Source organism: Halichoerus grypus, chromosome 4 (assembly GCF_964656455.1).
Source record: "Halichoerus grypus chromosome 4, mHalGry1.hap1.1, whole genome shotgun sequence".
Classification (NCBI taxonomy): Eukaryota; Metazoa; Chordata; class Mammalia; order Carnivora; family Phocidae; genus Halichoerus; species Halichoerus grypus.
Genome location: NC_135715.1, coordinates 176,102,897 through 176,114,745, shown reverse-complemented (window position 1 = coordinate 176,114,745; position 11,849 = coordinate 176,102,897). Strand labels below are relative to the sequence as shown.

At 59.3% G+C, this 11,849-nt stretch overlaps 2 protein-coding genes across 4 annotated transcripts; one reads left to right on the top strand and one right to left on the bottom strand.

Moving 5' to 3' along the window:
- Window positions 1–131: 131 nt before the first annotated feature.
- On the bottom strand, window positions 132–6,647 carry TMEM198 (transmembrane protein 198). Of its 3 annotated transcripts, XM_036082922.2 has the most exons (6): window positions 6,516–6,647; window positions 6,057–6,288; window positions 5,535–5,739; window positions 2,683–3,258; window positions 1,424–1,626; window positions 132–1,038 (listed from the first exon to the last, which is right to left on the bottom strand). In XM_036082922.2, exons 3-6 carry the CDS (start codon window positions 5,698–5,700, stop codon window positions 901–903), a joined length of 1,083 nt encoding a protein of 360 aa, XP_035938815.1. In that variant the 5' UTR covers window positions 5,701–5,739; window positions 6,057–6,288; window positions 6,516–6,647; the 3' UTR covers window positions 132–900. The 3 variants fall into 3 exon arrangements, with proteins under 3 accessions (XP_035938815.1, XP_035938816.1, XP_035938814.1); XM_036082923.2 differs by lacking the exon at window positions 6,516–6,647 and having other exon boundaries at window positions 5,535–5,704; window positions 6,057–6,439; XM_036082921.2 differs by lacking the exon at window positions 6,516–6,647 and having other exon boundaries at window positions 6,057–6,437.
- A 185-nt stretch (window positions 6,648–6,832) lies between these two features.
- CHPF (chondroitin polymerizing factor) lies at window positions 6,833–11,836 on the top strand. Its single transcript, XM_036082919.2, has 4 exons — window positions 6,833–7,188; window positions 8,256–8,829; window positions 9,344–9,523; window positions 10,110–11,836. The coding sequence occupies exons 1-4, from the start codon at window positions 6,875–6,877 to the stop codon at window positions 11,367–11,369; spliced, it is 2,328 nt and encodes a 775-aa protein (XP_035938812.2). The 5' UTR covers window positions 6,833–6,874; the 3' UTR covers window positions 11,370–11,836.
- The last annotated feature ends 13 nt before the right edge of the window (window positions 11,837–11,849 follow it).

The following is an 11,849-nucleotide window of genomic DNA, read 5'->3' as shown; positions in this document are numbered from 1 at the left end:
GGCTCTCTGTGTGATGTAGGAGGGCGGAAGTTGCCTGGGGCCCCTGTGCAGTAAGTGACACAGGACACCAAAGGCTGCAGCACTTCCAGTATGGCCCCTGAAAGTGCCAGCCACTGAAGACCACCACCACGCCTGGCAGAAGCCACACAGTTTGGCACATTTATAAAATATGTAAAACAGGGTGGGGTGAGGGGAGACAGAAGCATGAGGTGTCCAGGGTGGCATGACAGACACCAGACATGCACCGTGCATTGAAGCCCCCTCCCCCAGCCCCTCTCCCTACCCCAGCCCAGAGCAGCACCCCCCACCCCCCTCCCCTGCCACTGCCCTCAGGCTGGTGGCTTTGCAGAGGACAGGGGACCAGGGTGAGGGGTGCTGCCGTTTGCCCCATGGACAAGGACAAGAAGCCTTAGATGAGTCTGGTTGAGAGGTGGAGCCATGGGGAAGGAAGGCAGACCTCCTCCACTTTGACATGCAGGAGAGTGGCCTGTGGGACCCCAGCGGTGGGAGAGGAGGGGCAGGGCCAACCTTAGACAAGCCCTACCAATCAGAAATCTAAGGCAAGGGTCCCAGTGTCCCCTCCAAGCCCACCTTTCCATACACACACACACACACACACACACAGGTGACACACTCACAACCCTGAGCACACCCCAATGGGGCTCACACCCCGCATCCCTCAGGAGCCCCTCTGGAGCTTGGGAGGAGGCTTTCCCCTTAGGCCAGGGCTAGCCTGAGACAGGTTCTCCCTCCCAGTAGCCAGGCCAGCCCTCTTCAGCGTGGGGAGAGGGACAGCCAAAGGCCACAAGGCCAGGTGGGCTGGGTGGTGGTCCAGCAGGCCTCCCCAAGCTGGCAGAGCTGGTGACCGAAGAGTCTAGGTGGGCAGGAGCAGCAGGACTGCTATACCCGCACGGGGGGCCCTGAGCAGGCTGTCAGCGGCCCCCGAGACCCATACTCATAGTCCGCATCTGTGGGCGAGGCCATGAAGGAGCTCAGTGAGCTCCCTGTCTGCCGATCCCGGAAGCTCTGGATGTAGCTCTGTGGGAGAGTAAAAGACAGGTGTGAGAGAGGTACTGCAGACCCTGCCCAGAAGGCCACCTCAGGCAGACATCCTGTCCCTGCAGTCCACAGCCTGAGACTCAGCCCAGACTGCCTTAGGCCCGGGACCTCACCACACCCGGAGTCCACAGCCCTGAGACCCTACCTCCACCATACCTCATTAATATTCATACTCAGGACACCTTTCCCCCAATCCTAGACCTGGACCCCTCAGGCTCATTGGGCAGGGGTCACAATAGGTAGACAAATGCTAGGCCTTCTAGATAGTGTGATCAGCCCCTTGGGAAGGCCCAGTCCTGCTGGGACAGAATCTGCCGCATTCCCTTCTTCCCCGTTCGGGGCTAGAGAGGCTCAGGGTGCTCACCGGGGAGAGGACATCTCCATTGAAACGTTTGATGGGCACCGGCCTGCGCCGATAAGCCGGGTCAGGGGGCCCAGGTCTTGGAGGAGCCCGGGGGCCTCTGGGGGGTGCCCGAGGGGGTCTCTTCTTCCTCCGCTTCTCCTTGCGCTCCTCCTGTTGCCGAATCCGCATCAGCTGCACGCGTCGCCGCTGCCGGCTGATGACCACTGTGAGGGGGTGGGCAGAGAAGGGTCTCACAGGCCCTCGTGCCTTGTCTCCCCCAAGCCTCCCCGATCCTCCCTACCCGAGGGCTCCAGGCTTCCAGATTCCCTTCATCTGTGACCTCCCACTCCCCCTTCCTTTCCTGGTCTCCCACCTCCCAGATGGGACTTCTTGCAGTTGTTTTTTTCTTCCGACGGTCATATGGAAGATTCCTAGACTTCTAAGTACTCCCTCTCCAGCTGTTAATCCCTTTTCCCATCCTGAGCCCCAGGTGACTCACCTAAACCAGACGTCATCCTCTCTCAACCAGATAACTACTGTCTCCTTCTCACTGGTCTGCCTTTCTACACTTGCCCTCCCCGATGTTTTCTACCAGCAGCGAGTGAGCATCCCAAACCCTAAATGAGATTATATGCCCCCTGCTTTAAACCTGCAGGAGCATCACATTGCCTTTCTGGTAAAATCCAGAGTCCTCATCATGGCCCACAGGGCCCGCACAAATGGCATGCCTCCACCCACCACACTCCAGCCCACTTGCTCAGCAAGCCAAGCTCTTTCTTTCTGGGGGCCTGCCCTTGCCGTTCCCTCTTCTCTAGCTCTTTGCATGTGGCCTCTTATCTTTCAGCACTCTACTTAAATGTCACCTCTTCCAAGTGGCCTTCCCTGACCACCCTATCTATAATAGCCTCTGTAAGTCACTTGTTCACGTTGCCCTGCATATCTCTTTCATATGACTCCAGAGCTGGAATAATCTAGTGTTTGCATTCTGTTGTCTGTCTCCCTCCACCTGAATGTAATCCCATGAGGGCAGGGACCTTTTCTCTTGGATCCCCTGTGCCTGAAATGGGCTTGCCACAGACCCCACACAGCCCTATACCTTATTGCAGAATGAAGGGTGGGGCTGAGGTCCTGCCTGGCCAGACCCTGAGCAGGTCAGCTCTCCAACCCTATTTGGCCGCTGGTGTGCACAGCTTCTTCCCCCACACCCCATTCTGTCCTTCCCCCCACCCATCCCCAGCTGCTCATTTCTCTCTCGCCCACCCTGGCCTGTGCCCTCTCACCTTCCGTGTGGGAGTCCCCCTCGGCCGTCACCCGCCACTGCACCAGAACGCCCATCAGGCTGAGCAGGGGCCAAAGTGCCAGCAGGGCCCAGCTCCGCCAGCAGAGGGGAGGTACTGGGGCGGCGCGCAGGCGCTCCACCGCATAGCGCCCCAGCAGCAGCAGCTCGGCAAAGTAGTCGGCGGCCGTGGCAATGAGCGCAGCACCGGTCACGGCGGTGGCCAGGGTGGTGAGTGGTCGGGGCCAGCGCAGCGTGAGCAGGGCACAGAGTAGGCCGCCCCCCAGCAGCAGCCCTAGCGGGCCCCACACGGAGCCCGGCTGGTAGTAGGGCGCGGAGCCCAGCAGGGCGGCAGCAGCGAGCAGCAGACCGAGCAGCAGCCCAACCAGGAAGAGGCCCACGCTGCGCACCAGCATGGCCACCAGCCCGCAGAGCAGCCCAATGCCCAGTGCGATGCCCGCACTTGCCCCGGCACTCAGCTGCGTCTCCAGCACCCGCTCTCGGTAGCACAGCAGGAAGATGACCACCGAGCCAAACAGCAACCCAGTGAGGAAGAGCACTGCCTTGAAGCAGCGGTAACCTGGAGGGGAACAAGGGCTAGTGAGGGGCCAAAATGAGGTCACCGGGCTCCAGGCAGGAGATTGGAGGTTTCATGGATATGGAATCACAGGGGAACCAGGAGCAGGACACTAAGATCAGAGACTTGGGGGGTCACTGGGGTCCTGAGGGTATCAGTGATGGGACCACTGAGGTCAAGGCAGGTCAGAGAGATAGGTCACTGGGAGTCACTGGGAAAACAGAGAGATAGAGTGATTGAGATGAGCATTGGATCTTTGAGGGTCAGAGGAGTCAGATAAATCATTGGAGTCAAGAGTCAATCAGTGATAGGGTCATTAGGATCTTTGGAATCATAGGGGTCAGAGAGATTGGTCACTGGAGTCACAAGGGATCAGCAATTAGAATCATCGTGGCCTTGGGAGGGACTGTTCAGAGACATGAGGGATTCAGAAGTCAGAAAGAACTTGAGAGATGAGGGTCACACAGGTTCAGAAAGATGAGGTCTTTGAGGGGTCACAGGGCTTCAGAGATACGACATTATTAGAAAACGACAAAGAGAATGGAGAAGCAGGGTTATTGGGGAAGGATTCCAGAAGATGAGGTCATTGCAAGTAGGGGAATTGACAGACATGGAATCATTGAGAGTATTAAAGGGTTTCTGAGAGGGGGTAATATTGAGGCCAGACAAATGGGAGATCATGGTGGGAGAGGGGCACACAATGGCATCATAGAGATTAAAGTGTTAGGAGTAATAGAGGGAGACAGAGGGATGGGAGGTAATGAGATAGCAAGGTGGTTGGGGATCACTAGGGTCATAGGTGTCAAAGAGGATTATAAGGGGAAACAGTGCTCATGGAGTTTCGGCAAAATGGAAGTTATACCCATTAAGAGTACCTGGAATGGTGAGGAACTTGTAGATATGAACAGTTGGGTAGATGGAAGTCAGAGATGGAGGTCAAGGGGTCAGGGAGCTCCAAAGAGAAAGTTCACAAAGAGGAGATGGAGTTTTAGGACTGAGGGGAGGCATCAGAGTCCAGGAGGTTCTGGGGTTAGAAAGAGGAGTAGGGCGTACACAAGTGCTCAGAGTCCAAGAGCCTGGGAATGAGGGCATCCAAAGAGGGTAGGGTGGCAGGAAAGCCCAGAAGAGGGAATGTCAGGTTGCACTGAGCAACTGCAGAGGGAATGGGTATGGGTAGTGGAGGGCATGAGGTGACAGACTCCTTGGAGACCCAGAATGTGTCCTGAACCCTTAGAAGGGCACTTCCTCTTGCTCATTCTGCAGTTGTGCAGCCTCAAGTTTGTGGGTGGAAAGGGAGGGACCATCTGGCTCCCATCCGTGCCTACTACACAACCGTTCTAGGGGGAGGTATAGAGGCTGCAGAGCACTAGTCTCATGACACCTCTGCCCAGCCTAGAATCCAGACCTCCGTGCCTCCTTTGTGCTTCTTCCAGTTGCCTATAATGCTCCCCCTGGAGGCCCCCAGCCCATCGAGCTTGCTCCCCTCTCTGAAATCCTGTAGCTCTTGCTATAGTCATTGAGCACTTACTCCACTAGCCCATCTGGCACCTTTGTGCAAATTAGAAAAAGTCGTGTCTTCCTTTAGGCAAAGCAGCCCATGCCAAGGCCTAGAGTTTGGCAAGTGGAGCATGGGCTGGATTTCAGCCCCCAGTTACCTATTCAACTGAACTCCCTTGTACAGTGCCCATCCTATACAACTGTTCACAGCAGCCCTGATTACTAGAGCCTGCCTTGTAGGCTATCTCCATGTATGTGACTACCACCTAGCCCACCCTAACATGTATTACAGGGGTGAATGTTCCAGAAGTCTCTCCCCTACTGGACAATATGCCCTGTGGTAAAGGACTATGTTCAATCACCCTGCTAAATATTTTCAGTGCCTACCTAGCACAGTGACCCAAACACATCTTCACCACAATAGCTATTACTTACTGAGTGTCTACTATTTTCACAACAACCCTATGTGAGACAAATATCATTGTCCCCACTGTTCAGATGAGAAAACTGAGGCTCAGACAGGTTAATGTGCTAAGGTATCACAATTAGTAAGGTACAGAGCCAGTTTCAAATTCAAGCATGCCTAATTTAAAAACCTGTGTTTTCTAGGATCTAGAGTCTAGATGATCCATGAACATGTGTGGGATGAAAGAAAGAGATAGCTATTCATGGTGGTGGTGGTGGTGGTGGTGGTGATGTTCTAGAGAAGATTTGGGGTGCCTAGAGAAATAATTAGGGGAAACAGTGGGGTGCCCAGATGAGGGATGAGATAGGGGTCTCACCGAAGAAGCAGTAGACGACTCCAAACAGACAGCACATGATGCAGACGAGGGCCGGCAGTGCCTGGTACCTGCGCTCCAGGGGCTGCTCACAGGGTGCACCCCAGAAGGCATCATCTGGCTCGGGGGGCAGCAGCTGGAACCGCAGTGTCGCCACAGTGCCTGGCATAGTGCTGGGAATGGAAGGGAGTCACCCTCCCAGGTCAGCCTGACGGAGAGGAAGTTGGGGTCAAGGAGGAGTCCTGGGTCTCCACCAGGATGGGGGCAAGAATGGGAATGGGAGAGCCAGGCAAGGACACCAGCGGACAAAGGAGTGGTGCCCAGATCATGCAGCTCTGGAAGCATTTCTGAAGTGGAGCAAAAGACAAAGGGAAACAAAGTGCCTGGCTAAAGGAGGGGCTGGGATGAAGAAGTTAAAAGGGACACTGGATTGAGGGAAGAGGAGGGCAGTGTGCTGCCGGTAAGAAGGAGGCTGCCAGGAGACTCCTCTGTGGGCGGCCAAATCTGGGATTGTCCAAGATCTACCTGGGCTGGAGGCGACCTGAGCTTCTGAGCGAAAGAGGCCGTGCAGGGGCCCGAGGTTCCGGGGTTGTGGAGCGCCAGAGGCCCCAGCTGACTGGGGTCCGGGAAAAGTCCGCCGTGCGGGGAAGGGGGCTGCTGGGCCGGAGAGACTGGTCTCTGTGCGGCGGCGTCGCTGCTCCGCCTCCAACACCGGCTGGCACTCCAGTCCCGCGGAGTCTGGGGACTCAGGCTGGGCCTGGGAAAGGGAAAGGAGCAGGAGCAGGGGCTCGGGCTGCCCCAGAGCCGCGGCCCCATGCCCTGAGCCCGCCCGCGGCCTTTGGTGCTGATGGACAGCTCCGGCCTCTGCTCCTGACGTCACTCAGGGCGCACCATCCAGGCAGGGGCGGGCTGCTTCTGACGTCACCCGGGACGCACCAACCACGCCGGGGAGGCAGGGGACTCCGCCCCCGGCATTTCCCTCACCCGCACTGAGGAGGGGGCACTTCCGGGGGTCCTTCCCCTTTAACCTCCCCCTTCTGCTCCGTCTCCGGTAGCTGGAGCCCGAGACCCCACCCCGGGGGCGGGGACCTCGCAGTGACACGTCGGACAGCGGCGGCCGCGGCCCAGGCTCCCGCGCGGAGCGCTAGAACCCTGCGCCCTACGGAGGAGGATCGGAGCGCGGCGCAGGGGAGTTCGACGAGGGCCGCGTCGGTGGGGAGGGAGCGGGACCGCCCGCTTGGCCCGGGCCCTCGGATCCGCCCCCTCCCTGGTCCCGCCCCCTCGGAGCTTCCTCTGGCTGCTGTGGGGCTGCTCCGGGGCCGGCGGCCCGCGGTCCCGGCGCCATGCGGGCATCGCTGCTGCTGTCGGTGCTGCGGCCCGCAGGGCCCGTGGCCGTGGGCATCTCCCTGGGCTTCACTCTGAGCCTGCTCAGCGTCACCTGGGTGGAGGAGCCGTGCGGCCCAGGGCCGCCCCAACCCGGAGATTCTGAGCTGCCGCCGCGCGGCAACACCAACGCGGCGCGCCGGCCCAACTCGGTGCAGCCCGGAGCCGAGCGCGAGAGGCCCGGGACCGGCGCAGGCGCCGGGGAGAACTGGGAGCCGCGTGTCTTGCCCTACCATCCTGCACAGCCTGGCCAGGCCGCCAAAAAGGCCGTCAGGTAGGGATCAGCCCCGCCAGTCCCACCCCCTAGGCACCCGCCGGGACGGGCGCAACGGGGAGGCCGCCGGACGCTGGGTCAGGCTCCGGAAGGAAGGGGCCGGCCGGCCAGGAAGTCTTTGGCCCCGATAACTTCCGATGGCCCTGCTTCCCCGGGAGCTGTGGAACCCATCGGAAGCCCTTTCTGGGCCCCGTCCAGGCCTGGACTGAACTTGCCCTCCTCTGTCCTAAACTGGCTCGACCCCATGCCGTGGTCCCTCATAGATCCTATTAGCTCCCTGGTTGGGCTGTTGGGTTTCCAGAAATGACTGGTACATAGGGTGGGTGCGTAGAGAGAGGGAAAGAGAAAAGAAAAAACTAGGATTTACCTGTTTCTCCTGTTCCTGGGTGGGACACCTCAGGATGAGATTTGGGGAGGAGGGGGGAGGTACCCATCCCATTAATGCCTCTGCCCATGAGTTGAAATAATTTTCTCCTAAGTAACCCTGAGTTCAAATTTCAGTTTTGCAACTTACCTTCTGCATTATGGAAGGTAAGTTACTGGAACCCCTGAACCCCAGTTTGCCTTTGTCCCAAACACACTCAATACGTTCCTATGCCATAGATTCCTTTACATCATTTGTGTGATGTATTTGTGGTATAATGGCGTATTTATATAGAAATCAGTATATACGCGGTGTGTGGAATAACTATGTGCTGAGCACGTGGCTAAGTGCTTTGATTAGATACAATCAACCACTTTTTACAGAGCAGGCTACTGAGCGAGGCTCAGGTAGGTTAAATTACTTGTTGAAGGACACAGTTGCTAAGTGGTGAAACAGAATCAGACCCACAAAGTATCCCTCATATCGGCATGGATATTGCCATCTCCCCAAAGCACTGAGTAGGTAAGGCCAATATTTCAGGTAAATCCTCATGACCCCTGGGAGAGAGTTGTTATTCTTATCCTATACATAGGGGAAGAAACAGGCCCAGAGAGGATGTGACCCGCCAGAGCCTATGTATGCGCTCTCCTGCCTGCCCTGTTGTCTTTTTGATAACCTTGTGCCCTCTGCGCCCCCTCCGCAGGACCCGATACATCAGCACAGAGCTGGGCATCCGGCAGAGGCTGCTTGTGGCGGTGCTGACCTCACAAGCCACGTTGCCCACACTGGGTGTGGCCGTGAACCGCACGCTGGGGCACCGGCTAGAGCGCGTGGTGTTCCTGACCGGCTCTCGGGGCCGCCGGGCACCACCGGGCATGGCCGTGGTGACACTGGGTGAGGAGCGGCCCATCGGGCACCTGCACCTGGCACTGCGCCACCTACTGGAGCAACACGGTGACGACTTTGACTGGTTCTTCATAGTGCCTGATGCCACCTACACCGAGGCCCATGGACTGGCTCGCCTAGCTGGCCGTCTTAGCCTGGCAGCCGCCGCCCACCTCTATCTGGGCCGGCCGCAGGACTTCATCGGGGGAGAGCCCGCCCCAGGCCGCTACTGCCACGGCGGCTTTGGGGTGCTGCTGTCTCGCACACTGCTGCAGCAGCTGCGCCCCCACCTGGAAAGCTGCCGCAACGACATCGTCAGCGCACGCCCGGACGAGTGGCTGGGGCGCTGCATCCTCGATGCCACGGGGGTGGGCTGCACCGGCGACCACGAGGTGGGCAGATAAGCCGCCCCGCCGGCTCCTCCGGTCTGAGCTTGTGCACTTGTCCCTCAGAGGCGAGGGGGTAGTTGGAAATAATAGCCCTGGGTTTTCCATGCCAGTGCTGTCACTTTCTATCCCTGTGGTTACAGGGGCAAATCACTCATCTCCTGAACTTTGGTATCCTCCTCCAGACCAATGAAAATAACTATTGCTCAGGGTTGTTCTAAGGATTAGGAAAAAAATACCTTGCACATAGTGGGTGTTCAGTGTTGGCTATTATTTTATTTGAGCCCCTGGACAGCTCTGAGATAGGATACATATGCCCATTTCACAGATGAGCTAGCAGAGGCTTGCCCAAAGTCACACAAGCTCACAACTGGTCAAGGTAGACTTAAACCCAGTAATTCTGACTCCCAAGTCCACAACAGGTCATAGGATGGGAAGATGAGGCACACACTGGGGGCTGGGTGGGGAGGCTGTCCCATCACTCTTCCCGTTATGGACCCCTTCCCTTCCCCTTCTCCAGGGAGTCCACTATAGCTACCTGGAGCTACGCCCTGGGGAGCATGTGCAGGAAGGAGACCCCCATTTCCGCAGTGCCCTGACAGCACACCCTGTGCACGACCCCGTGCATATGTACCAGCTGCACAAAGCTTTTGCCCGAGCTGAGCTGGAACGCACATACCAGGAGATCCAGGAGCTGCAGGTATGGTCTGGGCCCCGGGGATAGAGGAGACAGGTCCTGAGACGTCTCAGAGATCCCAGGGAAATAAAAACTAGCACTAGAGGGGCACCTGGGTGGCTCAGTAGGTTGGGTGTCTGCCTTCGGCTCGGGGCATGATCCTGGGGTCCTGGGATCGAGCCCCACATCCAGCTCCTTGCTCAGTGGGGAGTCTGCTTCTCCCTCTCCCTCTGCCTGCCGCTCCCTCTGCTTATGCTTGTGCTTATGCTTGTGTGCTCTCTCTCTCTCTCTCTCTGTCAAATAAATAAATAAAATCTTTAAAAAAAAAAACACTAACACTAGAGTCCGAGAACAAACCAGCTTCCCAGTCGCTGTTCGTTTCTGCCTTTTCTGAGAAGCTCCTCTGGAAACTTCCCTTTCCACCCTTAGGCTGCCCCAATCTGGGGAAAGGATAGGTGGGGGCCCTGGGATAGCAGAGGTTGGCAGGGGAGTGGGGACCCATCCCAAGTAGCACCCATCCAAAGTAGCATCCCAATGGCTGCTTTGTCCTCCAGCGATGTGCTGACCCCCATGGTCTTTGCCTTGCTCATGGTCTGTTTCTCCAACCTAGTGGGAGATCCAGAACACCAGCCATCTGGCAGCTGATGGGGAGCGGGCAGCCGCCTGGCCCGTGGGCATTCCAGCACCATCCCGCCCAGCCTCCCGCTTTGAGGTGCTGCGCTGGGACTATTTCACAGAGCAGCATGCTTTCTCCTGTGCTGACGGTTCGCCCCGATGCCCACTGCGAGGGGCTGACCGAGCCGATGTGGCTGACGTTCTAGGGGCAGCCCTGGAAGAGCTCAATCGTCGCTACCACCCAGCCCTGCGGCTCCAGAAGCAGCAGCTGGTTAACGGCTACCGACGCTTTGATCCTGCCCGGGGCATGGAGTACACACTGGACTTGCAGCTGGAGGTGCTGACCCCCCAGGGCGGCCGCCGGCCCCTGACCCGCCGGGTGCAGCTGCTACGGCCGCTGAGCCGTGTGGAGATCTTGCCTGTGCCCTATGTCACGGAGGCCTCGCGTCTCACCGTGTTACTGCCTCTGGCTGCGGCCGAGCGTGACCTGGCCCCTGGCTTCCTGGAGGCCTTCGCCGCTGCAGCCCTGGAGCCCGGCGACGCGGCAGCAGCCTTGACCCTGCTGCTCCTGTACGAGCCCCGGCAGGCCCAGCGGGCAGCCCATGCGGACGTCTTTGCACCTGTCAAGGCCCGCGTGGCCGAACTGGAGCGGCGTTTCCCCGGTGCCCGGGTGCCCTGGCTCAGTGTGCAGACGGCCGCGCCCTCACCGCTGCGCCTCCTGGATCTGCTCTCCAAGAAGCACCCGCTGGACACGCTGTTCCTGCTGGCCGGGCCAGACACGGTGCTCACGCCTGACTTCCTGAACCGCTGCCGCATGCACGCCATCTCCGGCTGGCAGGCCTTCTTCCCCATGCACTTCCAGGCCTTCCACCCGGCCGTGGCCCCCCCCCAGGGCCCCGGGCCCCCGGAGCTGGGCCGAGACACGGGCCGCTTTGATCGCCAGGCGGCCAGCGAGGCCTGCTTCTACAACTCCGACTACGTGGCGGCGCGCGGGCGGCTTGCAGCGGCCCCCGAGCAGGAGGAGGAGCTGCTGGAGAGCCTGGACGTGTACGGGCTCTTCCTGCGCTTCTCCGGCCTCCACGTGCTGCGGGCCGTGGAGCCCGCACTGCTGCAGCGCTACCGGGCCCAGGCGTGCAGCGCGCGGCTCGGCGAGGACCTGTACCACCGCTGCCGCGAGAGCGAGCTGGAGGGCCTGGGCTCCCGCACCCAGCTAGCCATGCTGCTCTTCGAGCAGGAGCAGGGCAACAGCACCTGAGCCCGCCCCGCACCCCGGAGCCGCGGCATGGCAGCGCCCCCCACCAACTCCTCCCCAGCAGCCCAGAGCCACCTACCAGCCTCGCCGGACAGGGCTGGCCGCAGCCTCGGACCCCAGGGCCGCCCGCGGGCCCCCTCTCTCTAGCTTTGTGGGTCCTCGGGCTCAGGACAGGCCCCGGCGGGCGGCGGGGGGGGGGGGAACCTCCGGAACCGCCCCTTCCTGCCCCAAACCTGGTCTCCCTGCCCCCGCCCCCCTTGACGCTGCTGATCAGGCTGTGGCCTCTTGAGTATTTATGCAGTGCAGTCTGCCTGACGCCAGCCCCATCTCCTAGGGCCTCCTGGGGGCTGGGCTGTAGATGAGTGGTTGGGGAAGAGGGGAGCTGAGAGAAGAAGGTAGGGTATCTCCCAACTTCTCCCTTCTGGACCTGGATGAAGCTCCCTGCCTTTAATAAACTGACTGAGTGTGGACTCGTGATTCTGA